At 36.2% G+C, this 27,811-nt stretch overlaps 3 protein-coding genes across 4 annotated transcripts; 1 reads left to right on the top strand and 2 right to left on the bottom strand.

Annotated features, from left to right (window-relative positions):
* Positions 1 to 506: 506 nt before the first annotated feature.
* On the top strand, positions 507 to 3,905 carry LOC133855012 (putative RING-H2 finger protein ATL21B). Its single transcript, XM_062291301.1, has 2 exons — positions 507 to 1,307; positions 3,643 to 3,905. The coding sequence occupies exons 1-2, from the start codon at positions 683 to 685 to the stop codon at positions 3,768 to 3,770; spliced, it is 753 nt and encodes a 250-aa protein (XP_062147285.1). The 5' UTR covers positions 507 to 682; the 3' UTR covers positions 3,771 to 3,905.
* Positions 3,906 to 6,005: 2,100 nt separating this feature from the next.
* Positions 6,006 to 8,770, bottom strand: LOC133854523 (large ribosomal subunit protein eL15z). Its single transcript, XM_062290761.1, has 4 exons — positions 8,618 to 8,770; positions 7,657 to 7,823; positions 6,550 to 6,747; positions 6,006 to 6,460 (listed from the first exon to the last, which is right to left on the bottom strand). The coding sequence occupies exons 1-4, from the start codon at positions 8,619 to 8,621 to the stop codon at positions 6,215 to 6,217; spliced, it is 615 nt and encodes a 204-aa protein (XP_062146745.1). The 5' UTR covers positions 8,622 to 8,770; the 3' UTR covers positions 6,006 to 6,214.
* A 4,131-nt stretch (positions 8,771 to 12,901) lies between these two features.
* Positions 12,902 to 21,437, bottom strand: LOC133854044 (E3 ubiquitin ligase PARAQUAT TOLERANCE 3-like). Of its 2 annotated transcripts, none has more exons than XM_062290069.1 (15): positions 20,441 to 21,437; positions 19,785 to 19,881; positions 19,451 to 19,532; positions 19,172 to 19,338; positions 18,996 to 19,072; positions 18,832 to 18,897; positions 17,695 to 17,851; positions 17,463 to 17,611; positions 17,083 to 17,250; positions 16,692 to 16,994; positions 16,338 to 16,379; positions 15,952 to 16,204; positions 15,575 to 15,694; positions 15,152 to 15,227; positions 12,902 to 13,821 (listed from the first exon to the last, which is right to left on the bottom strand). In XM_062290069.1, exons 1-15 carry the CDS (start codon positions 20,604 to 20,606, stop codon positions 13,189 to 13,191), a joined length of 2,556 nt encoding a protein of 851 aa, XP_062146053.1. In that variant the 5' UTR covers positions 20,607 to 21,437; the 3' UTR covers positions 12,902 to 13,188. The 2 variants fall into 2 exon arrangements, with proteins under 2 accessions (XP_062146053.1, XP_062146054.1); XM_062290070.1 differs by having other exon boundaries at positions 18,832 to 18,888.
* Positions 21,438 to 27,811: the final 6,374 nt, after the last annotated feature.

Genomic DNA, 27,811 nt, shown 5'->3' with positions numbered 1-27,811 from the left:
TATGGATATAAAAATATATATGTTAATTATAATTCAATTTATTTTATTAAACGGGTTACACTTTTTAACCTTAACCTGTTAATTTTGTGTTAGGTTTGTGTAAGGTTCGCAGATCATATAAAAAAACTGTCAGTCTTAAATATTAGATGTTCTATTTGGGTTATATAGAGGTATGGGTATAAGACTATATAGGTCGATCCTTTAATTTGACAAATTTAATTAAACGGGACATACCCTTCAACCATAATTTACTAATTTTGTGTTAGATTCGTATCGAATTTGCAGATAGTGTAAAAATTTATCATCTTCATAAAAAAGTACCAAATCCTGGTGTCTCTTCCTGTGTGCTTCCCCAAGGTTTTTAGTGGGGGATCCAACTAACCTCTCTATTAAGTAATAAGTATTAAGCTTAATTTCCAGCTGAAAATTCATCCCATATATATAAACGTACACTCTGGGATGACCCAATTGGTTAAAGCTTCAAAATGAACCCGTTTCTTTCTCTAGAGTCAAGTCCACATTTCCCCACTTGTTTACTCGAAGGCGGCCGGCTGAAGTTTCCTTTGCCTTTCGGGTCTCAACGTAGACCCTAGCTGCCCTGTTATACACGTTTCAAGCTTTATATATATAGGAATTCTGAAGATCAACAAACAATTGCTATCTTTTCTCATTGTTAAGAGATATGGATGCTTTCATCTTCCTCGTTCTCTTCTCTTCCACCTTCCTGACCACCGAGGCTGTGAAGCAGTACTGTGGCCATGGCGCTCCCAAGATTCAGTTTCCTTTCCATATAAAAGGCGGGCAGCTGCAAAACTCCGGTCCCGATCACCTTGCTGGTTTTGAGGTTGTCTGCAAAGACAACACAACAATAACTCACTTTCCATCTTACGGGGACTTGGTTGTCAGGTCCATCTCTTACGACGACAAAAGACTCAATCTTCTCGACCCCAAAAACTGCGTCCACGAAGTGTTCCTCAACCTCGATCTCTCTCTTACGCCTTTTCGTTATTTCTACGGTGTCAAGAACTACACGTACCTCAATTGCTCGTCTGGGCTTCCTTCTTCTTTCCCCGAGGTCCCTTGCCTGAGTGGCTCCGGCTATCATGTCTACACTGTAGAACCTTCTATGGCTTTGCCGGATTCTTGCCGGCGAGTGAAGACTGTGGCGATTCCGTTTCAATACAGTCCATACGTCTCCGACAATACCTTTGGTCTTGGATTGTCTTGGGACGTCCGTCCAGCTGGATCCAAAGATTCCGGATTCAAGTACAAAACAGGATGTTCCAACAACGTAGTATCAGATAAAGGTATCTTTTTCTGTTCATCATTCTTTAGGAACTTTAATTATGTGCAATTTCTGGATTTTTAATTATTTTTCATTATATTTTCGGTCGTTGAGATGCTCATCAGCTCATACATATTAAAAAGAATTATTAGGAACATAATTTACTATTAAATAGAAACTAAGATTTTTTAAGGTTTTTCCTCAAAGACATCTCATCCCTTGGCCGGCCATCCTGAGAATGAAAACGTGTAACACTTCAACTTGTACGTGTTAAAATATAAACTAAATAATTAAATAATTTTTTTTTTTTTATATGTAAGTTTAAAGTTTTAGAATAAATAATAATTTAATATTATTAAATTCAAAAGTCCAGAATTTTTGAAACTTTATCTCTATTAATCTACTTTCCATTTCAAAAAAGATATTTTAGGTGTTAAGCCTTACTAATTAAGAAAAAATATTATAATATAAATTAAATAATTAAATGAATCATTTCTTATAAGATGAAGTTTTTATTTTATTATTTTTATATTATACATTTTTATAGTTGCATACTTTTCAACCCTCAAAAGATTTTTTTTTAATTAATTATTATAGATTTTTGGAAAAAATTATATTTAATCCCTAAGTTTTTATCTTATTTGAATTTAGTCGTTAGATTTTTAATTTTAAAAATAAAGTTTTTAAGTTTTACTCAAGTTTTAAATTAGTCCCTTTATCACTTTACCATCAAAGTTAACTATTTTTTATTTGCTATGTGTGTCTCATTTGACACGCCGGGGTCTATCTTAATGTTAAGGTTAATGATTTTTCCTTTAACGCTATAAATATATTAAATTAAGATGACAAAGAAGATAATTTTTGTTTTTAGTAGTTGGGGTATTTTTTTTTTTTTTTTTTTTAAAATGAATGATTTGGCGCTTAATGATATAACATTGATATTAAGTGTTGATATTAACCGTATTTTATCGTGTCAAATAAGAGTCTGAGACCCACATGGCATATAACAAACCATTTATTTTTTATGAAAATGTGATAGAAAGACTTATTTAAAATCTAAGCAAAACTAAAGGATCATTTTCTTAAAATTAAAAACTTAAAGGACTAAATTAAAATAAAATAAAAACGTAGGGGCGAAATATAAATTTTTCCTAGATTCTTTTGTAAGTCATTTAGTTCTGTTTGGCCAAATTGACGAGGACTTTGACCGGTGAATGGAAACACTGAAGGAAACTTCCGTTCTGGTCCTTATCTACCAACTTGCACCTCCCGCTGACCACTGCCTTCTAGAATGTCATATATATATATATATAACTAGCTGCCGTGTCTTATGCTTCAAGATTTTTGCCACATTAATACTTCAATAATACTATGAATTTAAATGGTTTTTTTTTTTTCTTTTTTCTTTTTTTTCAACTTTATATTTTTCAACTCATTCCATTGTGTTTGTTGAGATTTCTGTGTAAATCTAAAATACAAGAATAAAAGCAAAAGCAAATAAGAGAAATAACATAATAAATTATAGGTGGTTCGGTGTTAGACACTTACGTTTATCATTACAAAGTACTCTTATAGTTGAATAAGTCGACCTATACAAATAAACTTAAATCGACTTGTACAAGAAAACACAAATCGACCTAGATTAAAAAATATAAATCAATAATATTATATTCAAAATATATTTTAACAGAGTTGATGTGACAGTGCTCATCAATCCTAACTTCTTCTTCTTTTTTTTCTTTCTTTTTTTTTCTGATGAAAACTATCACATCAAATCACTCGAATGAAGGTGAAATAAATATGTAATGTGTAGCATTGCTCGATTGGCAGGATGATATAACATTATTAAGCTTCAAAATTATTGACTTTGAGTCTTTGGGGATAAAAGTTTTATCTCAACATGTTTTGTATCAAGTTTGACTAGTCTTCTAGATTCTCTGTTTGGGACTATTCTAATTAATAAATCATTTAATAAAGTAGACGACCATGTTTTCATTTATTTTAAGACTAGTGCAATCTCTTTCCAAACCTAACATGACTATTTAATTCAATTGGCTCTCGTGCCCAATTATTTCAATTATTTATTAGACATTTTTTACACTTTTTTTTTTTTTGTACTGCTTGTAAAAATATTATTGAATGGTTTTTAATTATGAAAAAGAATTAGATATTCTATCTAGTTTAGTTGATGAATTATGACATTAATTCTATCTCTATAACCTTGTAGAATGAAAGAAAGAATAAAAATAATATCTAGTAAGAGACTTAAAAGTATGTTTTAACACTAACACCTTATACTTTATATTTATTTTTAGAGAGAGAATGGTTTTGTACTGACTATGGTTTCATCTGTGCAGTATTGAGCATCAGCATCTTCTTTTTGGCGATGGTAGTGATTGCCGCGATAGTTACAATGAAGTATAATTCTAAGAAAATATGCTTCTCTCAAGATGAAGAAAAACATCTAATTGAAGCTCAAAAATAATTGGAGACGTGATTTTGCTTCTATTTTTCTAAAGGCTCCTCTGTAGTCAGGGAGGGAATCAGAAGATATTATGGGTACAAAAATTTAATATGTATTGGAATGTGAAAAGGAAAACTAGCTACTTAACATTGTCTAGCTCTTATGTTTCATCCTCTTGCCTTTTTCTTCTTTTTTTTTTTTTAAATTATTATTACTATTATTTAATAACAATACGAAACCAGCGCATACAAATCTATATATCCGGCAAAAGCTATAATTGATGAGTAAAGAAAATTTTGAACTCTAGAAAGGCCATGATTGATGAGTTCAATCCGACAAAAGCACTAAAGTAATGACATTAGGATTGATAGAGGAATAGAGGAAAATATATAACCAAATTTTATTGTTATGGTCCGTTTAGGTGTGTAATTTTACAAAGTGTGGTTTAAAAATAACAATTTAAAAATATGCAAGTTGGAAAAATCACATATTTTTAAATTGTTATTTTTAAACCGCACTTTGTGAAATGTGATTTTTAAAAAACGCAATTAAGCGTCTGGCAAAATCGCAGTTTAACATTTAAAATTGTACGTTTTTTTTTTTTTTTTTAAAAAAAAAAAAAAAAAAAAAAAAAAAAAAACTCATGCCTACGATTTCAAAATGCAGATTTTTTATATTTCAAATCGCAAATTTTTTAGAAGACCCAATTCCAAACGATTTATTTTCTGCGATTTGATTTAAAATCGTATTTTTTGTCTACGATACGAAACTGCAATTCCAAATGCACCCGTATACATGATGAGCGTATGGTGATAAAAAACTTAATCACTTGGAGAGGTTACTTCGGCCTTCATTACGAGTACTTAATATTATTAGGGCCTGAAGATGGCTACATATCTAGTACTCATAAAATAATTATCTTGAGCCACATTAAGCAAATGTAGTCGAGTATGCTATGGTGAAATTATTTGGAAGAATTTCAACAATGCAGTAAGTAGAGGTTTCAGATTATTAACAACTGGGCACAATTGATATCTGCTAATTATTATTAGACTGGGTCCTCCAATCCAAGTTGAAGAAAATTTATATCCTATTATAATTATATTATGCCCCTTAACAACATAAGCTAAACACAAATACTATGCAAGAGATTAAAATTATAAAGAACAAATGACATGTCAAATTAAGGCAGTACGACTAGCCATATGAATCATCGTCAACGCATTTCAAATGTATAAAAATATTAAGTCAAGTAATTAACTGCTTAGCTCCGCACCTCACAATCTCGGGTCAAGTTGTGTGAATCAACTTTGCTATTCGATAGGCCTTAGACAAGGACTGTTAGGGATAAGATCATGGTGAGATAGGTTTACTAGTTAAGATGGAATAGAATTTCAACTAATTAGGATAAGGTAATTTAAAAATATGATTAGGATAATAATTAGGGGTTCTTAACAACCTCTTTTTTTTTTTCTTTTTTTTTTTGACATATCCACATAAGGGGATCCACACAAGGGGAGGGGGGATTCGAATGTAGTTTTGTAGCCTGAAAGAAACTATTGATGTCTTCTCCTATGAGAATTAAATAAGCACAAAAGGAGGAGTGCAAGGAGCAGCAAACTAGTAATATCTAACAGGGAGGAGATTAATAATGAAGTCTACTAGATAAAAGGTTATGTTGTGACAAATTAACAATTCAAAAGCAACCAGGTTATGTTCTCTGTCTCTCTCTATGTAGAGCTCCATCCGAGCACCTCCCTCAGTAACAACCAGGCGTTAGTAGCAAGTAATAGTAAAGATGTATAAACAAGGTACTTATCAACAGCTAATAACAACCACCGAATAATCACCTGAACCGAATAATTCCTAGACCGATTTTAAGAATTGACAAGAGTGATCAATAACTAAATACCCAGTTTTATAATATACATTATATAACAATAAAAACCTGTTTTAGTTTTGGTAAAATCTCGTAGTACGAAGTCACCAACCTTCCTCGTGCCATATGTTGCTTCAACCAACGTTAAGTGTAGTAGAGAGAGGATGGGGAAGTAATTAATATTTCCTAGTAAAAAATGAAGATGTGAAATAATAGCCCAAAGTGGTGAGTTATAGCAGAGATGATCCTTTTTCAAAGTACCTGGGGAGCGTGGTCAATTAACAAACTAAACATTCTATGGCCTGCAAGAGCCTACACCCAAATGAAACATAACCCCAACTGAATCAAACACACCAACCACGCCAAGAGGGTCAAGATTCACGTAATGCAATAGCAAACATACCTTAGAATAACTTAGTAATGCAGTGCTAAACCACAACCCAAGATACCAACTTAGTAAAACATTCGAATAGAACATGAAAAAAGTATTTCAATCTCCAAAATTTCAAACTCAAAATAACTACTATGTTCCCTCGACACAAATATCCAGAAAATGATGCAGAACCAAGAAGCAAGATCGTCAAAATCAACGGTAGCGACGAAGGGAGAGGGTATTGTTCCTCTTCCAGGTTGCCCTGCGAGAAGGACGTTGCTTGTGGTGAGCGTGTCCCTTTCCACGCAACCCCCTGTATTTCTTACCAGCAGATGTGAGACCACGGAGCTCTCTGTGCTTGTGGACTGGATTGCAGAGCCAGTTGATTCTTGGGTCATTTCGGATTGCATTATGCGCAACATCAACGAGAATAACCTCGTAGTACTTATAAGTTGAATCCTATATCAGACAATAGCAACATATCAGAACAATGAACAAATAAAATAACATAGCGGCAATGCGGACAATGAATAGAATAGGGAAGAAACCTCATTCAGCCAGTATGAATTTAGAACCCTGAGTCCTCCCAACTTCCGCCCAGCTCGTTCCTCTGCAACTGACCTCTTGCTGCGCTGAAACTTCAGTTGAGTAACACCCTGGTTTGTGGGCTTCCCATAGACAATACCCTTGGGAACAGGCCTCTTCCGTCCACCACGCCTTACACGAACCCGATAAACCACATATCCCTGTATACAACAAAATCATCACTAAGAAAGCTTTATCAATGAATACTACTTGTGTGGATGCCCAATAGAAAACAGAATCATGGAGCAAAGATGTGCAAGCAAATATCAACAAAGTAATACAAGAAACATTAAAAACACTGCAAAAATCCCTAACAACTTCCGAATGTATTTGGCTTTCTTAAATGTAGCTGGTTGACATCATTCCTTAATTCCGAACTCCGAATGTATTTGGCATAAATATGCCTGATGTGCCACTTCTGAATTCACAACTTACATTTATTTGTCCAACAGTTTAAAGACCAGGCATGTATCGGATCACGACAAAATCAAGAACCAAAAAGAGATCTTGCTTGCTCAGATTATTGATTATAAATTGAATGTAGCTGGTCTCAGGGAGCATCTTATCATACTACGTAAACACCCTCCTAGGGAGAAATGCATACACATCAGGACGCTGCTCAACCAGTATTAAACTGCTCTATATTGCAAATCTTATTTATCGACAGATCGCTTGTATATGAATGCATCAGTACAGGGGTACATTATGAGCCCTATAGTCCAGGAACTGCTAGCAATGTGATCAGAGGAGGCAGCCAATCCAAGTCAGGAAAAACTAAACCAAACAGAATCACAAACTGCCCACAGCACAAATTACAGATACAATACGGACGAGGAAAGAGGAACACAAGAATATATCAAATTGGACAATACTACAGCAACAACCTAACAAGTAAATAAAATGGAAACCATGACACCTAATAAGGACATCCCCAAATAAGCAAGCAAGACATGGATAGAAGACTACTTAATCTCTATTATTTCAAGGGCTAATACCTCTCAATCAGGGTATTATAGAGCATATTTCAAGCATAAAGTACAAAGAATCTCTATATGTAATGCCTACATTACCTGCTTTGCCTTGTAGCCCAAGCGGCGAGCCCTGTCAGGGCGAGTAGGCCGGGTAACACGAACAATGGAAGGGTGCTGGCGGTACTCCCAGCACCTCACCCTCTGCAGGAACCTCATCACATCGGATTGCTTCTTCCTCCATAGCTCCGAGACGTACTTGTAAGCCCCTATTGTCACAGAAACAATAAAATAATAAGAATAATGAAAATAATAATAGTAACAACAACAACAACAATAATCATAATAATAACAAACCTTATATTATGCTTCAAAACGGACAGAAAAAAATAACAATAAAAAAAATTCTCCATCTGTTTTGACCAGAACTACTTCTATCAAGCCCAAAAATCGATTTTCCTTTACAAGTAAATTACAGAACATAAGCACCTTACGTTATTCCCAAGACCCTTCACACTGTTTCTAAGAGAATTATTTAGCACAGCGAAACATAAGCAGAATAAACAGTCATTTTTTTATTACTTTCAGACCAAAAATTAAACAAATCATAGATTAAATCTCATACCACATCCAACCAGATCTATCTTAGGTTTCCTATCTACTTGTTTCCAGAGGAAAATGTTTGCCAAAATTATGCACGGCGCGAATATCAGATCCGCCAAGTTTCCACTTTGCCCAAACTCTAGAAACCAAAGAGAGCCTCTTATAGGCCATGAATCAAACTACTATTTTTCTCCGTCACCATAAGTTTTTTTTTTTGTTTCTTTTACATATACCCAAACAAAAAACAGCATAAACCTATGACCCAGAACCATATTTTGTGCTAATTCACTTAGTTTTCTCAGAAACCAAACGGGGAATAAGAGAAAAATAAATCTTTCACAGAAAAGTGTACCACAAACAGTTCGGTTTCTGCAAAAAAAAAAAAAAAAGTCTGTATCTCTAGCAATGGAGCTGAATTAAGAGAGAGAGAGAGAGAGAGAGAGAGAGAGAGAGAGAGTACCCATGGGATCAGAAATGAGCTGCAAGGCGCAGTCACCGGCTAGGGCTTTCGCTTGAAGAGAGCTAGGGTTTGTGGCGAATGATGCTTAGGCTTTATAAAGGAGGGAGGGGTCAAGGGCTTCGAATCTGAGCCGTCAGTTTACTTTCGTGCTCCCTCTAACCCATCGCTTATAGACGGCGCCGTTTTACTCACTCTTTTAGGTTGCGGGTTTGGGCCTGCAAAGGCTCAGTCTGTCCCCGAAAGGAAGCAAGTTGGGCCAATTCAACAATAAGCAGCCTAACTCAACCCAACCACCTCGAAAATACCATATCATGGGTCTATCATAATTTTTTTTTTTTTTTTTTTTTTCTTGCTTTATGAGTCTATCAGATTTTCTGCTCTGGGGTGAGATGTCATAGGACCAAAAAGAAAAACATATTTGAAAACAGAACAATTCTTATGCTCCGTTTGTTTCGGCGTAAAATGATTTCCGGAAAATGATTTCGGTATTTTACGGTGTTTGGTAGGGGCGAAAATAACGGTCAACGAAAATCATTTTCGGTTTGACCGTAAAACCTTCTTTAAGTTTTGGAAAACGATTTACGGTTTTTAAAACCGTAAATCGTTTTCCAAAATTATATTCTTCGTCCTTACACGCACGTTTGATATCTGACTGTCCAAATCCTACAATAGTCGGTCGTTCGAAAATAGGCAGCACCGGTATCCGGCATCATCAAGTCACTGGAATAATGCCGGCGTCGGAATCCGACCACCGGAATCCTGCCGGCTGCCGGAATACCGCCAGCCGCCGGAATCCGGTTGCCGGAACACCGCCGGCCGTCGGAATCCGGCCATGGACAGAAACCTGCCGGAATCCGGCCACTGATCCGGCCGGATCTGGCCGGGATCCGGCCGGATCTGACCGGATCCGGCCACTGACCCCGCCGGATCCGGCCAAAATGGCCGGAATCCGGCGGAATCTGACCGGATCCGGCTACTGATCCGGCCGGATCTGGCCCAAATGGCCGGAATCCGGCGGGATCTGACCGGATCCGGCCACTGATCCTGCCGAGATCCGGCCAAAATGACCGGATCAGGCCGGATCTGACCGGTCCCGGAGGTGTCCTGCCGGAATCCGGCAATTTTGGCCGGATCCGGCCAAACATGTTCGCCGGATTCCGGCGACGGCGACGGATTCCGGCGACAGTTGCATTTTCCCTTTTCGTAATTTTTTTGTGCGAACCAAACGCCGAAAAATATTTTCGAGAAAATAATTTCTTTTGAAATTGATTTCGTCGAAAATATTTTACGACGGAAACCATTTTACGTCGAAACAAACGGAGCATTAGTTTACTTCTAAAGTAATCTAATGTCACCTTGAAAGGATCTAATTGTTTGTGAGTATGTAGTAGGTAGTTTAAGAGTTTTATATTTTAGTTTAAAAAGTAGGATAAATGTATCATAAATTCTTTAGTCAACGTGTTACTTTTTAAAAATAAATTTTCAATCTTTTAACTTTTTCGAGGATTTGAAAAGAGCTCTTCTGTTCTCTCCATCCATTTTCTCAATGTTCGTTAATAACACGTCATAATTTTTTCACTTCACCTTAAAATAATATTTTAAACTTTTTATTATAAATCAAAAATATAATACTCCACATGGGGTATGAAAGTATGAAACAAAACCCAATCTAAAGTAGCCTTCCATAGTGCTCTGACATATTCAAACCTTTTTGGCATTCAACATTAGAGTAACTGGAACGACTCAGGGAAAAACGTTAAGTCACATTTACGCTATCACCTCAAAAGGATTAGTCCAATTGGAGTTTCTCTAAAATTCTTTATAAAACTCAGTTTCCCCTAATAATTAGGCAATGTGAGACTTAGCACTCATAACTATCTTTTATAAACCATTCATTCTATATAGACTACTCATCTTCTCATTAAACCCAATAAAAACGCTACACGTGTCACTCTTTAATAAAAAATATATATATATAAATATATTAAAAAAAATAAATATATAAAACTTAAAAAATATTTTTTTTGTTTTGAAGAAATGGAAGAGGTGGCTGGTTCGGGCCACCCCCACCTCCAAGGTGGCCGGCAGCCTCCTCTTCCTTTTTTTCTTTTTTCTTTTTTCTTTTTTTTTTTTTTAAAAAAAAGAAGTTTTATATAATTATTTTTTAATATATTTATATTTTTTTTATTAAAGAGTGACATGTGTCGTGTTTTTATTATGCATGACGTGGCAACCAAACAGATTTTGTTAAGTAGTAGACTGAAATTCACTATAGGGAGTAAATTGTCATTTTTGCCTACTACAGAGACGTCTGAATTATTTTTGATACTATAAGGAGTGATTTGTAAATTAGGCCAATCACAAGGACCAATTTTACATATTTTTTTTCTTGCTTTTTATCTGTCATTTGTTTATTAAGAAAAATGTTTAACTGAGGTCAGAATTGAAGCTCTTTGGTGCCCAAGCAGGCAACCTACGTTGCTCTGGATGTCGAAGGCCAAAAAGGTTTGAATATGGCATAACACCATGGGAGGGCTGCTTTAGATTGGGTTTTGTTTCATATGGAGTATTAGATTTTGATTTCATATCGAGTCTAAAGATCCCTTTAAGGCCAAATGCACAGGGTTGAGAGTGTGAGGCAAAACTTCAAGAGAACTGCATTTAATTTTCGAAGACTGATTGGTGCACAACAGTTATACCTGTTGTGCAATTTACACATATAGGGTGAGATTCATGTGGATCCCACCACACGAGTTTCACCAATGTGTCTATAAATCTGCACAACAATTTATGCATGAGTCTTTTCTCTTAATTTTCCTATAGAGGAGATGATCCATCGCCTTAGAAGTAGGTTTGATTTGACACGTAGGTTTGTTTGATTAAAGTATGTTTTTAAAAATATTATTTTAGGTGAAGTGGTGAAGTGGAAAAATTATAAGATGTAATTAATGGAAGTCGAGAAAATTGACAAAAAAAAATATGAAATGGCTCTTTTCAAATCCGCGAAAAAGCTAATGAGTGAAAGTTTAAAAATGTGAGGGAGTGATTTTAAATTACTCATTGACTCAATAATTTATGATACATCTACCATAAAAAATATCGATTTGGTAAAAAATTTAGAAGTGTTTTGAATTTTTGAATTTGAATTAATTTGGTGGAGGCTACATTTGAAAAATGTGTTGTATGTGGGGTTCACAAACCAAAATTCACACAATAAAATTTTGAGAAGTGTTTTTGAAAAATGAAGTGTTCCCCCACAATAAAAGAAGAAAAAAATATATAAAGAAAAAAAGATAAAGAAAAACTATTGCGGTTTACACTAAACGGTGGTTGTTGCCTGACGACAGCCATTGCAGTATATGTGCCAAACAGTAATGACAGCCATCGTTGGGCTGCCGGAAGTTCATGGCGGCACCACGGAGCAGCGAAAGTTCTTGGCAGCCACAACGGGGCCGTCAAAAGTTCATGATAATTATTTTTTTAGAAGTGTTTGCGTTTTATTTTTTTATAAGTATTTTATGAAAAGAATTTTGTGGTTTGTTTTGAAATATGTGTTATTGGTGGGAGGCCACATTTCAAAATCTGTTTGAATAAATGATATATGAGAAAAGTTTTGAGAGTTTGAAAAGCAAAAACAGTTTTTAAAAAGTTTTCCAAATGAACCAAAAGTTATTTTTCTCAATTTTGCTACCGTAACAAATCACTTTCTAGACTTTTAATTTACTAATTAACAAATTGGTTCCTTCTGTCTAAATTTATGTCTTATTTTTAACGAGCATTCTATCATAACTGCTAAGAATAAAATCAGGAAAAAAAAAAAAAAAAACAGAGATAATGACATATAACATTTGGTAAGCATTGTAGCAAATCACAAATTTTTTTGCTAAAATAGCAAGCCAAATGTGGTTGGTTTTTCACCCAAATTTGCATCCCGGCTAACAAAAATAACCTTTCGCTACCCAGATGTTAATGCTCTTAGGGAAGAGTTTTACAATCCCTCCCTCTATGATTAGAACTTAATGTTCATTCGTCTCTCTACCTGTCAAGTATTTGAGTTATAAGTAGGAGTCTTTAACTGTAAGTTGTTTTATATTTGGGTTCTTTTAGTCCGTAAGAGTTTAGGAGTCTTTAAGTTATTTTATAATAGGAGAAAATCGCTAGGAATGTAAGTATATTTAAATCAAGTTTTATGAATAAAACTGACAGAGAGAAGTTTATTTCTAAATCCTTGCTTTGAAAGAGGTTTAGATTTTAATTGTCTAGTGGTTCCATTTACACCAGAAGAAAAAGAAGAATGAGAGAGGCATTGCCATTTATTATAATAAGAAAAGTGGAATTCATATTATTGTAAATCGAGCTTAAATGCTTTTAAATACAAAGCTTGTGATTCAGAGAATTTTCAATAACGCAAAGAGAGTGTTATCATCTCTTTCCCTAGACTCCTCCCAGGTCTGGTCTCAACAGCGAGGGAAGCTCAAGCTGGTTTGGTCTCAATAGCCAGAGAAACTCAAGCACCAGCTACAAACTCATGGGTCTAATCATATCCACTTCAACTTTTATCCAACTCTCAACTACCTATGTTTGCTCCGCTCCCGTTCCCGTTCCCTGGAACCTCTCGAATGATGCCTCGCGTCCTCCTCCCACTCTGCCTGCAGCGGCGGAGGTGGTGACGGCTCGTACCTCGACGGCTTCCTCTTGAAATGTCTATCATCATCGCTTGACTCGTAATCCACACCACTACTCTTCCTCCCTCCACCACCGCTAGTCACTGAAGCCGCCTTAGTCGATGCCAATTTGTAGTCATCATAACAACCATTTGCTGACGCCTTTTGATGATGCGTAGCAGGGGGTGCCTCTGCTGAGGTCGAGAGCTTTCTCTTCTTGCTGACTTCTTCGGCTGGGAAGCTTATGCGCGAGAAGACGCTGACCTTGTGTTTGCGGTCTACAGCAGCTGTTGGGGCAGTTTTGGAGGACGTTTCCGGAGTGGCTCGGGCAGAAGACTCCGAACGGTGGTGGTGGTGGCGGTCGCGCTCATGGTCGTGGTCGTGGTCACGATAGTCGCGATCATAGTCACGATCATGATGGTGATCGGATTTTCTCTTGGCCGGGCGCAGTGGTGGTTCGATCTCACGTGTAGACCGGTCTGGGGATCTCTCGGATCGGTGGCGGTGGTGGTCGGCACTTGATGGAGGGGGAATAGGCTTCTGCACCAACACAATAGAGGGCATGTCAGTTAGCAAAATACAACCATTGCGTTACTTTTTTATACATTATTCCACGTGTTCTATAGGCAAGTGGTAAAATTCAGCAAAATGGGCACAATTAAATAGAATCCTCCCCTCAGAATTTTTTTAATGAAAATAAAAGAGCCCCGTTGTCGGGAATTTTTTTATTTTTCTTTAGGACAGAAGGCAGTATAGTTATAGAATATCTAGCAAAATAACATTTTGATAAGCAATGTCTCAAATGTTTTCCTTTTTCCAAATCCGTTACATATCAAGCAGTTAACTTCCACTACGAAGGTTTGACTTCATGACAAAATTACGAGATAAGTTGTGCATAGCTGAGAAATTTTATTGCTACTGCTAATCAGGAAAAAAAAAAAAAGGGGGGTGATTTTTGCGAGATCATGGACAGCGACATGAATAATTGCAGTAGTCTTCAAGTCAAATTTTCTAAAAGCATGCATGCTAATTTGATGAAAACCAAATTTTCTGAAGACAAAACAGGATTGTTTTATGAAAAAGAATTTCATTCGGATTCACATGCAAAGTGTCTTTCTTTCTTTTTTTTCAAACTTTTGGTCTTCTTTTAAGTGAATCCCGTACCCATTCCTAAGCCCCAAATTTAAACACCCAACAGATCAGAAAAGGTTTTTTTTCAACTCTATCGTCAAAAATCCCCAGAAGGTTTGTAACATTTTTTATTCATTACTTCCAATTGAAATATCTTCATTACCATAAACTAAATATAAAAGAGAAATGAGAAAACAAAACAAAACCAATGCAAAAGTGAAAAAGGTTGGAGAGGAGGTGACTAAAATATTGATTCCAGGGAGGATGAGTTGCAATGAATTCACTCATGAGATCAGAAGGGTAGAGAGGACCAAAAACGTGCTACTACAGCCATGCAAGTCGCAAACATTTGACTTACATGTTCTACCACTTCTTTTTCTATGCACTTTAGAGCCATTTAATTGCACAGACAGAAAAAACAAAACTTGACATTCTATTGCACTCTCTGCCGATGATATCTCCACAATTAGATGGGGCATAGTTAGAAAATATATCTATATATAAAAAATAAAAATAAAAAATAATAAAAAGAAACTACTTCTTCTAAGATAATTATTTGACCTTAACTGCATCAACAAAACAACAACCTCTCTTCCTTTCTTCATTGGGAAAAAGAAGAGCGCAATAAATGGCGAAATTGGTGTTTTCTTGCCAAATAGTTGCTAGTGACTGAAAAGTACCTGCTGCAGTGCAAAAATAATAAGGACAACGGGAAATTAGGATAACAGAAAAGACATACAGATTTCAATTTCATTGAAGGGACATCACCACTGCTGCTCACTTCCCTACCAAATTCCCGATCCTTGGGAAACTCCCTGATCAAGGCAAAGAAAAAAACTAGTTAACCACATAACAGAACTTCATTTTTGTCGTTTAAAAATTAAAAAAGAAGGAATTTCCACGCAGTACATCCAAGCAACAAAAGAATAAAAAGCATGAATCACATTGTATTACATAGTATACTTAAGAGGCTGGAAATTGCTATTTAGCAGCAACAATGATCCAACAAATGAGAATGAGAATTATCACTAGAAATGATTCACACCCTTAAAATATCACACAGCAAAACGTAGCCATAAAATCAAATAAGACTGGAAACCATAACACTTTCTAAAAGATACAGATGCAACACAAATAAAAAATACATAATCTTTCCATTTACCTTTCACTCCGTCTCTCATTTTCACGCTTCCTCCTCAAATCAGCTTTCCGTGCCTCAAATTCCTCTCTGCTCATGATTGGAGGTGGAGCATTCATACCCATAGTGAACTCTGAAAGATCCCTACATATGTCCAAGGTCACAAATCAAATTAAGCTTCTTGATATTCATAGATATGATCAGAATAGCATTTTGCATACCACGAATGCATGCTTATTAGGATTCCATAAAACAAAACTGCCCAAACAGACAGGGATTGCACAACAAATGTCAAACGAACTTGCCCTTACTAACATACATGCTATAGCACCAACCAGAGAGAGAGAGAGAGAGAGAGAGAGAGAGAGAGAGCAACTAGGAAGGACATTACTAATGCATACCTTTGAGGTGGAACATGAGGGAACATATAGCCTTGTCCACCAAATGGGTCCTGTGGCACAATACCACCAAAAGGCATGTCAAATGGGCCTAGTCCATAACCACCCGTATAAGGCATGGCACCATATCCTGGTGCCATATACCCATCCATACCAGGTTGCATTCCAGCCCAGTATGGATTATTAAAAGCAGCAGGACCATAAGGCATCATATAACTCTCGGCTGCAAAGTCTTGAGGGGTTTTCCACTGCACATCTACAAAAAACAAAAAATAATCCTATAAACATAAGGGATGCAACAGCCATATAACTCTCAGCCATTCAAAGAAACCAAATTCTCGGATAATTTTCATCTCATGTTAGGCAAAAGCAAAAGAGCATAGACATACCATTTGCAGGCACACGGACTTTCTTCTTTTTCTTTCTCTTTCCTGAAAAATAAAAAACAATGTGAGAGAGATCATCTAGAAACCTCATTATGACAACCAATAAATAAATATACAACATATTAATAATTGTAGGACACTTCTTTGAATAACACTTATATGGTTTCAGTTTCTTATGAGTTATGACAAAAATTCATGCAGCTCCAAATGCAACATCAAATATAACTACAACTATTCTACAAAGCAAGATATGGAACTACATGAGCTAAATTGTCCAAAAAGAGCTTGACTAAATAGGTGTTGGGATGGGGGAGGAAAAAAACGAAGATTGAAAAATTCCATAAAATAGCACATTACCAGCTTCACCAGTAGCCATCTTCTGCTGCACTTCTTCCTCAGCCAATGGAGCACTTCCTTGTGATGCTGCTGGTTCCCTGACGCTCGCTGACTCATGTGTAGCTTCAGACATATCAGCTGCTTTTGAAGTCCTTGCTCTCTCTGCAGGCTGCTGTGGGGCGACAGCAGCCTTTCCCTCAACTGCAGCCTCATGTATCTTCGGAGTTTGTTCATTAACAGGTGATGGCTTTTGTTCACCCTTTGATGCAGCAGATAAAGTCGGGGATGGAATTTTGGGCTGCGGACAACGAGCAGACTCCATATCTGAATTTTAGAAGTTAAAATGGCATTAATACAATATTATATCACATGGTTAAGATTGATATAAAAGTCATTTCACCCAAACACAAACCTTGAACTTGAAAAGTACTTCCAGCATTTTCAGCACTGCTGTTACCACCCCCCTCCAATATACGGTTGATTGTATCCCTGAGTGTCTTGTTTGGGAGTAGATCATCTGCAAGAATATTTTTTGCCCCACATACACACACTGACTTCGAGATAATGTTGTCCCTGATACCTGAGTAAGATTTTGTGAACATATGAACTTGAGAACAAAGCGTTTGATATAACAAGGAAAATGAGCAGTAAAGTGGTCCAAACAATGCAAAGTTTACTGATGGATGAAGTCAAGCTGATGAAATTGTAATATCAAAGTTAAGATTCTAGATAACATCCCAATTTTGGTAAAGGAGTAACCACCTTTTAAACCTTGAAAACAACATAACTTACATCTATCACAAAAGCTCTCAAAACAACACTTGCTCGTCAATACAGCATCTTTCATTACTTCCTTGCACAAAGGGCAGTGGAGCTCAGGTGGTAGCTCACCAACAGAACGCGTGGATGGTAACCCTTCAATTTCTTTCTCAAAAGCAGCCCTGTTTTCAATTTAAAAGTTAGCCAATTTTTACAACTAAGTATGGATATTCACTATGAAAAACTGTTAATCATATCAACTTACTCGTTTGGTTTCAAGACAGCAACTGTACCATTTGGCAATGCATATGAACCATCTGAGGTAGCAATCAGCATGGACTTCGGTATACCAGTTGGTGGCTTCACCCTTTTGATGTCAAAATTGGGATCACCATTCGTAGGGCAGTGCTGAATAAAGTGCCCTGAACACAGAAAGTTATACACAGTCAGCCCTTTTATTGATACAAATATAAACCTCTATGCAAGCAATAATATTTTTTTTTTTTATATAAGTAATCGGAATATCATTAAAAGCATAAAGTGCCTCCTAGTATATAGGAGTCATCACCAATAATATTTCAACACGTCTTTTAGAATAGAAAATAAAACAAATAAATAAATAAATTTACCCCCAAACCACCCCAAGGTGGCGGTTCGCCCACCCCAAGCAGGCTAGAGGAGACCCACAGTGGGTCTATTGATAATCTTGGTGAGTTTGATTGTTGAAATGCTATGAATTAAATTTTCTATGCAATGCTGATAATTGGAAGGAAATTCAAGCTTGTTTGGTGGTGTTTCTCTCTCTAGAAGACTGTCAAATTATGAACTAACGCTCAAATTCTATGGTCATATTGCACAATAATATTTTGTGTCATGAAGACCCACGGTGGGTCTCACAGTCTCCTTCATGTTGACCCAGAGCTGAATCTTCTCCATGGGGACCCTCTGGTCGGCTTGGGACCCCCTTAAATTTGTTCTTTTCTTTTTGTGATTTATTTTTCTTTTTTTATATTTTTTATTCTAAAGGACACATGTTGCAATATTCTTGGTGTTTACATAACACATTAACAGATTCCGTCCAATTTCCTAACGGAAAACGCGTCCATTTGCTCACCCAAGGGAGTTTTCAGTCACTTTTTAAACCTTTTTTTTTTTTTGAATAAGTGGTCACTTTTTAAACCTCATGGAGCTATTTGCAACTCAGTGAAACCACAATGACTAATTTTACATTTTTTTCCTAGTTATCCAGGAGCATCTTATCATAGCACATAACCCCCCCCCCCCCCCCCCCCCAATGAAGAAATGCATATGTACCAACACATTGCTCAACCAGCAATAAGCAAGCAATTCCCCATATAAGATAAAAGATGAAAAAAATAAAAGCATTTAAAGACAAACATACCAGGTACCTTGCACCTGTGGCATACATAGCCCTGAGGAGGTGTTTTCCGCTCAAACCCTGCTCGACCTCAAAAGGAGAATAATAAGATTCAGCTTATCAGTTAAATATGATTGAGTAGTGGTCAATGCAACATATATATAACTAAATGAGGTATAAAAACTCACCAAAACCACGTCCACCCATTCTACCACCTATACCCCTCCCAAAACCTCTGCCAGGGCCAAAGCCTTCAGGACCTTGACTGCAATACAAGATTGTGAATGGTATGATTTTCGCATTAGTGACCTAAAACCAACCATTAACATCAGATAACACAACGAAACGGCAGAAGGCATCTCACCGTTGCCAGTCCAAGGCTGGAGTTTCAATTAGAGCTTTAATCTTGCTATCCTCATCAGCTATATTAGGAGCAGGAGCTTCCGGAATTGAATTGCTTGACTGCACAGGTAGAACTTCAGGAATCGCATACAAATCATTCCCAAATTCATCCCACTCTGAGTCATCAGGCTGTAAAGTCAAATTAAACACATTATTACTTTAAGAATGCATTACATCAGAGACGATTCGAAGTTCAATAATACGACTAAATCCAAGGGAAAATTAAAAAATCTGAGCTTACATATTTCATGGTAGAAGCATCAGTAACTTGTAAGCTACTTTTTTCTAGTTCAAGATCATCCGCCTTATTCTCTACCTTTGGCCTGCAAAAAAAAAAGATGGCCCATCTCAACCAAACTTTCATAATTTGCTTCACAACAAAAGGAAATGCAAGAGGAAGAAATCTATTTATGCACACATCAGCAAGGTGATATGGCTTTGTAAAGATAAAATGACAAGGACAGTCCATATCACCATGTATAAATGCTGGTTCAATTTTTATAACTGGTAATTTCAATAAATTACTAAACTGAAACAACTAAGGAGTCAAGAAATTAAAAAGTTTGAGATAGTACTCTTGTCCAATAATAATGGGCATACGTGGCCGTCCAGGAACTCGACGAATTAAAACTGAGGTATTTTTAGGAATCAACATTGCTTCATCAAGATACTCTGAAATTCCAAACAGAGAAACAGATTGTGTATAAAATACTGTTAAAGACATCAATCCATGAAACAAAGCACACAAGCTATCACAAATACAATTGCCCAACACGAGGATCATACTCTCCCTAAAAGTATGCCAAACCATTCCACATAACCCCAATTTCGATCTCACAACCCATCACTACTCAAATTGCACCCATTAACATTTGGTTTTGAACCAAGTTTCTTCCAATCCAAATCCATTCATAAGTTCAACATTACAAAGTTATTTCTTCCATGAATGCAGGGGCACATGGTAGCACATGTCAATTGGATTCGTTCCGGTGCAACCCTAACCCTTAACATTTTTCTCTCGAAAATAATTTTAAAAGGAAATTTTGATAAGTCACCCCGAATAATATTTCAAAGCGATGACTATCAAAATAGAAGATAAAAGAACCCAAATTAAAACAATGACTCCAAATTAAAACTAATTGAAAGCAAACACTTCTCCACCGCCCAAAGCCCAAATTTTGTCGGAAATATTTGAAAACACTTGAGAAACATATCTAAAATCAGGACCAACCTTCATTAGTCTGGGCGTTGGTGACCACAAGGTCGAAATCAGTACCCCTGCCCAAGTGCTTGGATTCAAAAATTTTTTCTTTCAAAGTACCAACTGAGATGAAAGGACCATCCAAGGGAATTGAATCATAATCTTTTGCACTCTTAAATTTATAATACACCGCCATGAACAAGAACAAATAATAAGCTCTAAAAGAAAAGCTTTGCAAATAAAAGAGCTATATTAAACTCGGGAAAAAAAAAATCAAACAGTACAAAATTGAATCTCTTTCTTTTTGTCTTTTTTTTTTTTTTTTTCAAGAACTCAAATTAGATGAACTAATCGAACCACGCTCTTTGATTCTTCTTCGCGCGCTGCTGATCTCCGAAATATCTCTCAATGGAAATCCAGGGTCTGGGCAATCAAAATCGCCAAACAATTTTTCTTCAGGCAATTCAAAAGCATCTGAGGAAAGCTTAGCAAATATCACTGTCCTCCGATTGCCACAGTTTCAGCGAGAATTCGCAGATCTTGGCAAAAATCGAAGAAACCCTATCTTCCAGATGTAGCAGAACCGGTTCTTCAGGTTGAAAACGAATCAGACAACCGCACACAAGCCTAATCTTGAACAATCGGGCTCGACGAAGGAGGAACCGGAAGGAAACTAGATTGGATCTGCGCAGATAAATCCCCGATTGGCAGGAAAAACCCTAATCTTCAAAATCAATAACTCGAAGAGCTTCTGGTGCACCAAAAGAGAAGAAACTGAAACCTCTAAAAGAAGATCACCGTGAGAACACTAGCCAGGGCTAGTATAAATGCTGAAGATGGAAGATGATCACCATAGGGCTTAGGGTTTGCGAAACCTGGAAAAGGGAGAAGGCAGAGGGAAGGCCTCGATGGATTTTCCGGGGATTAACCAGCAACGTACGGAGGTGTTTATTTGTATACTAGGCCCACTCACAGCGGTTGCTTGCGTTGCCCGCTGCTCGCTGTTTCCACTCGCTTTCGCAAGCGCGTTCCACACACTTTACAGATTGTTTCGGATGATGTCCGGTTTCTTCTTTTTTCACTTTTCTTTTTTTGTCTTTAAAGAACATCTTGGCCCAAGATTGTTGGGCCGTTGGCCTGCGACCGACTGCCACGTCCATCTTCCCTCTTTGTGCGAATAATATTAAATAAATTCAGAATAACACTAAAAAGAGTTCTAACATTTATATATAAATTATAATAGATTTTGAGATTTTTTATATTTCGATTGATAAATTCGGCATCCCTCATCGATTCTACTTTGTGACAAGGGTTGCGGCCACATTCCTATTTTTCTAATTTTATGTCATAAAAGAACACTAATAGCAATTTTTTTAATAACCTTTTGGGTTAAATACATTTTAACCCTACAAACTACCACCATTTCTCTAGATGACCCCTCAAATTACCAATGCTTAGTTTCTGGCCCTCCAAACTACTATTTTCTGATTTTTTGACCACATCTGTCCATTTATGCCATCAATTCTAAACAAAAATTCGAAAATACCCCTCCTACGCATTGAAATTTCCACGGTTAAGGGAGGGGTATTTTCGGGTTTTTGGCTAATTTCTGTTAGAATTGACGGCATAAATAGACGGATGGTGCCAAAAAATCAAAAAGTGGTAGTTTAGGAGGTCAGAATCTAAGCATTGGTAGTTTGGGTGGCCATCCAGAGAAAGGGTGGTAGTTTGAGGGGTAAAATGTATTTAACCCTAACCTTTTTCTAATTTAAAACATTAAACTATTTTTTGTTTCTATATTGTAATGCATTTTACAATAGTTTTTCTTATTTTTTTTGCTTATCCCATTTAAATATTCTTTAAATTAAATTCTAGAAAAAAGACAGAAGAAAGAAAAATCATTTAAATATTATTTCACATAAATGCCAGATGAATGGTAAGGGAAAACTAAAGTTTTTTTTGTTGGAAAAAATACACTTTAACCCCCCAATGTTTCACCCCATTCAATCTTGCCTCTAAAGTGAAAAATTTTCAATGAACTCCAACAGAGTTTTTTAATTTTGCAATGTACCTTATCCGTTAGAGAATTCCGTCTTTCCTGACAGAAATTGCCGCACGTGCACAATACATGTATTTTTGTTGTCTGCTTCACCAAATTGCCATCTTCACCATATTTTTGATTTCTTCTTCACCAAAATCCACAACAAAATGATTGAGAATTCATTTAAGCCAGATGTGTTTACATGTAATATGCTAGAAAAGGATCTTAAGCTTTTCACATGGATTTCAAAAGCGAAAGCCACTGATGCAGTTACTTACAACACATTGATATCAAGCCTATGCAAAGAAGGGAGATTTTGGGATGCTTTTGAACTTGTCACGGATTTGGAAGAGAGGAAATTCCATTCTTGTAACTCATGACACTCTAGACATGAGGACAATTTGGTGAAGAAGACAGTAAAAATCACATGTGCACTAATTTTCGTCAGGGAAGATGGAATACTCTAACAGATAGGCTACATTGCAAAATTAGGAAACTTTGTTGAAGTCCATTGCAAATTTTTTCACTTTGAATGCAAGATTGAAAATTTGGAGAAACATTGGGGGGTAAAGTGCATTTTTTCCTTCTTCTTTTATATATATATATATATATATTAAAATAATGATAAGGAAGCTACTTTTGTTTTATTGGATTTATGGTACAACTTTTCGTTCTCTTGGTATTTCTTTAGGCCTCGTTTGATTCGCGAAATAGACCTCCGAAATGAATGATTATTCCTATGAAATAGTCATTCTTTATTTAGTACGGGTCTATTCTAATGATCAAGACCCTTTTAGGCCACGTTTCATTCCCATACCTTTCTTGGTTGGACCAACCCAAGGCCTTGACCCGAGCATTTCTATCTATCTATATCGCTAGTAATAGATAGGAATCAAAAAAATGTATCAAGTTTTGTTTTTAGAAAATTTGGGTCGAGTTTTGTTCTCCCATACTTTATCCATGTGACTGATAGTTTGAAGATTTTTAGGTTCTTTAAAAATTCAAATTTGGGGATTTTGAGTATGTGACTTGTTTGGATGGTTTGTAGTTGTTTTTCACGTGTTATGCTATTATACCATATTTCTCATATCACATTAATCCCTTGATTCATAATTTTGTCTATTCTCCAATTATGTGATAAGTAGATTGTGTGTATTGTTCTTGATTTGGGCATGTGATATTTTTCTTGTGTGTGCTTCTTTGGACTTTGTTGAGTGTTGTTGTTATTGGCATGTGCAATGACAGTTAGTAATGTTAATTTCCTTTTGAAATGTGGTGTCCTATTGTTTCACAAGCATTCTTGTTAGATTGTTGTGCATATAGCATAACTCATTGCATTACTTTTCTTTCAAACCTTGTCCAGGTTAGTTAGGTTGGGTAGATCTCATCTTTGAACCCTTGTGCATTTCTCTATAGAATGGAAGCCCACGATCTTATCTTCAACTTAATTTTCATTGTCATATACAAGTAACTCAAAGGAATGAGGGACTACTGGAATAGAGGCTTACATTCTCCATTGGCCTAATAAGCAGCTGACCCAATATCTATACAATACAACCCAAGCAAACTTTTAGGGTCATCGAGGAGCATGCAAGCCCAACAAGCAATTGACTTGAGGCACACGTCGCCAAAGAGGCTACAAATCCCCGTGATTATGAAACCACAAATCACTCTCCTAAAGAAAGAAATGAACACCCACCAAAAAGAATCACCTAAAATAAGAGTACTCCACCAAAGGCAAAGACACTCATAAAGATGGTGAAGGCTAAAGGAAACAACCAATGTGATCAAAGGCCTAATGAACTACATAAATCACTAATTGAAAATACTTGCCTTACCAATGCATCCAATCAAACCAAGACCACATCTATATATGGTTGGCTAAAGGCAAAGACATACGCTCTCAAACCATAATATTTGTCTCTTTCATTCACTCCTTCATACCTTTATTAATAGAGGTGTAAACAAACAAAGATACCTGTGAGCTCCCTCGGAATCAACTCTGTAAAGCTCAGCTCATGTGCAACTCGAGTATTAAATGAATTGCTCATAAACACGAAAATATGTTCAATTATTAAACGATACACTCATATAAAATTTGGCTCGACTCGAATAACATTTTGTAAACAAGATCGTATAAAAGCTTGAGCCGTATATGTTTATATATATATCCATTAAATTTTTTTGTTAAATCATGTCAAAATTTTCAAAATACCCTAATTTTTTTAGGGAAAAAAAATTGCAAAGATTTAGGTGTTGGTCATAATTTAACGAAATTTGCAAAAATACCCAGGCTTGAATCTTTGAAATTTTTTATGATATTTTTTTAAAAAAAATAAAATAAAATAGGGGTGTTTTAAAATATAGAGTCAAAATATGAATGAGAAATATATTAAGATTGAAGATTAAATTAATATAAAAACAGTATTTATTGTAAAATAAAAATAAAAAAATAATTTAATATATTACAATTTTCAACTCAATCACCTATCAAAATGAAACTCAACATTCTTAATAATTGTTTCTTCTTCTTCTTCTTCTTTTTCACATATTTGTTTTTTGGTAATTACCTTTTTTTCTCTCATCAACTACTGGCCATTATCAATATGCCACCACAAACTGACGTCTCGGCCAAAAGAGAGCATTGAACTATCATTTACATACCAAAACCCTCATTCCGTCAATTAAATTCGTAAAAAGACTCAAATACCCTAACTTAAAATCAAAATTTACATAAAATATCCTCAAAATTAAACAAATAATAATAATAATAATAAAATATAAAGGTGGTGGTTGCCACTAGGGGGAGGGGGCTGGCCGCGAGCCACTCCTAGAGGTGGCCCACCCCCGGCCTAATTGGTGGCTGAGCAGCCACCCCCTTTCTCTTTCTTTCTTCTTTTTGTTTTTTTTTTTTTGTTTTTTTTTTTTTTGGTTTTGTTTTTTTTGTTTTTTAAAAAATATACATTATGTTTAATATGTTTTTTTATTAAATTACTGATTAAGAGTATTTGTCTTTAAACAAAATTTAATGTATAAAAATCGCATATTCCATCCGATTTAACGAGATTTCCTAATAGAAGAGAGGTAACGGTATGAAAATGGTAGTTTCATACTCTCTTTTGGTCGATATATCAATTTGTGGTGGTATATTGACAATGGCTTGTAGTTGATAAGAGAAAAAAATAATTACCCCTATTTTTTTTATAGACCTAAAACTGAAACTCGAATACATAGTCTTATATTTGATTAAAGTTAGTCAAATCCAAATGATGATTTACTAACCATGGTTTTCTAGATTTTAAATTTCCTCTTTATCAAGCTAACCTCAATTATTATAACATTATTGATGTCAGGATGTGTTAATTCAAATCTCTTAGGCCATCTTCAGCAGTTAAAGTTAAAGTAGCTACTCAAAAATTACAAATATTTACTTTAGCTACTCCAACAGTTAAAAACACTCAAACAATACTCTTCATTCTACTCTTCATTTCCTTAAAATATTGTTTTTTAATTATTTTCTTTTTATTTCTCTCTCACTCTCCGGTCTCCATCTCCACCTCACTCTCCGATCTCCCCAACCCCAACCGGCCAACCCTAACCCCAACCCGTCGAGAGATAGACGCCATCATCGCCTAGGAGGCGGAGCCTCTTCTGGAAGGCTCAGACCAAAACACCATCCTCACCGTGTGATCTACAGAAGATGGAGACGGAGATAGAGATCGAGAGAGAGAGTGAGAGTGAGAAATCGGGAGAATACCCGAGCGACCCATGAGACCCAAAGGATGATCGGAGGTCCGATCGCCGGTGGATGGAACTAGGTGGACGCCGGCGAAGCTGGGGGCGGGATTATGGTGGCCAGAGAAACGTGTGATGAGGGAGAGAATACATTAGTAGGTTGCGGTGATGATTTTGGTTGTTTTCAGTTGATTTTGGTTGTTCTAGAATATGCGTTTCAGTTGATTTTAGTATGGGCAATAACGGAGATCTTGGTGTGGCGCTTGGTCGAGGACGGAGGGGCGACGCTGTGGAGTGACAGAGAGGGAGAGCACCGATTGATTGCTTTGGATTCTCGTCAAGGCCAAAACGGAGGTCTCTGGAGGCCTATGATGGCGTCGAAGTGGGGGACTCAGGGGGAGACCAACAAAGATGAGAAGTGAGGGAGAGGGAAGCGGGTGAACAAAGAAGGAGAGGGATGCAGGTGGAGGTGGAGTGACAGAGAGGGAGAGGGAGAGAAAGAAAATATTAATAAAAAAATCATAAACAGATGAACAGTGAATAGCCAATGTTGGCTATTCACTGTTCAATGTTGAAGAGAAAAAGTCATAGTGACTAATCTGTTGGAGGGGAAAAAATGCTCAAAATAGTCAAATTAAGATTTAAAGCATCTACTGGAGATGGCCTTATAAGTTATAACGATGAAGAGATTGTCCTATTAGTAGCTAAGTTCCCACCACGTCAATTTAAAACAAATAGTTCATGTGGATTTTTCTAATATATTTGGGTATCCGTATGGTTATAGGTAAAGAAGAAAAAAATTCAAGAGGGGGAGAGTCGTGACCCATACCGGCCCTCCCCTTGCTCTGTCTCTAGTCAGGTAGCCTGGGTAGGCAATTGTGACATACTTGAGCAGTCTTAAAACTTTTTGGACAAGTAAACCTCATCAAATGCCTCTCAAATTTACAAAAATTCTTTAATATTCGAGACAATAATTGTAAAAGATCTCAATTCTTAACTAAATTAAGGCTTACGGAAGTCCAAGGGGACGTAAGAGGCGACGGGGCGCTTGAGAGCTTCTCAGCTTCGGAGGATGGATTTCATTTAACCCAATTTGAAAAGCAAAATTTTTTTACAAATTGGTTTGTATGGCTTATAAAAACGACACATGTCCTTTAAGCTATTAAAAAAATATGTAAAAAATACATACTATTTTTAAAAAAAAAAGTGTTTTTCACATGCAAGGAATACGTGTTAAGAACTACGACTCTGTCTCAAATAAGCTACTCCATTAGATGAAAAATGAGATGTATAAGCAGAAGGCTTTGAGCATTGTTTACCAACGCATAAAAAAATATATTTTGTTTTCGAGAAATGCTATATATCCCAAATTTTTTAGGAAAAAATTAATTCACAAATGATATATTATTTTGAAAAATAAGATGATGACAAATCACTTGAGAACCAACTTTTGAAGAAAATTTTTTAAGAGGATGAGCATTTTTCCCTTTTTTTTTTTTTTTTTCTTTTTTTTTTGTGCGGGGGGTGGGGGGGAAGGGATGGCTAACCATTCACTCGAAAAATTTGCAGTCTGTACAACAGTTCAATCTAAAATATAGCATGTACAAAAAGTTTATGAACAAGCT

This window comes from Alnus glutinosa, chromosome 13 (genome assembly GCF_958979055.1).
Source record: "Alnus glutinosa chromosome 13, dhAlnGlut1.1, whole genome shotgun sequence".
Taxonomy (NCBI): Eukaryota; Viridiplantae; Streptophyta; class Magnoliopsida; order Fagales; family Betulaceae; genus Alnus; species Alnus glutinosa.
The sequence above is the reverse complement of the archived record's forward strand: the minus strand, read 5'-3'. Positions and strand labels throughout refer to the sequence as shown.

Coding starts and splice junctions, on each gene's coding strand:
- LOC133855012 (XM_062291301.1), top strand. CDS start 683: ATGGATGCTTTCATCTTCCTCGTTCTCTTCTCTTCCACCTTCCTGACC. Junction 1,308..3,642: donor CAACGTAGTATCAGATAAAG/GTATCTTTTTCT, acceptor TCATCTGTGCAG/TATTGAGCATCAGCATCTTC.
- LOC133854523 (XM_062290761.1), bottom strand. Junction 6,748..7,656: donor TGGGCTACAAGGCAAAGCAG/GTAATGTAGGCA, acceptor TGTTGTATACAG/GGATATGTGGTTTATCGGGT. Junction 6,461..6,549: donor ATTCATACTGGCTGAATGAG/GTTTCTTCCCTA, acceptor TGTCTGATATAG/GATTCAACTTATAAGTACTA.
- LOC133854044 (XM_062290069.1), bottom strand. CDS start 20,606: ATGGCGGTGTATTATAAATTTAAGAGTGCAAAAGATTATGATTCAATT. Junction 19,533..19,784: donor CCCATTATTATTGGACAAGA/GTACTATCTCAA, acceptor TTTTTTTTGCAG/GCCAAAGGTAGAGAATAAGG. Junction 16,205..16,337: donor AGTCCGTGTGCCTGCAAATG/GTATGTCTATGC, acceptor TGTTTTTTGTAG/ATGTGCAGTGGAAAACCCCT.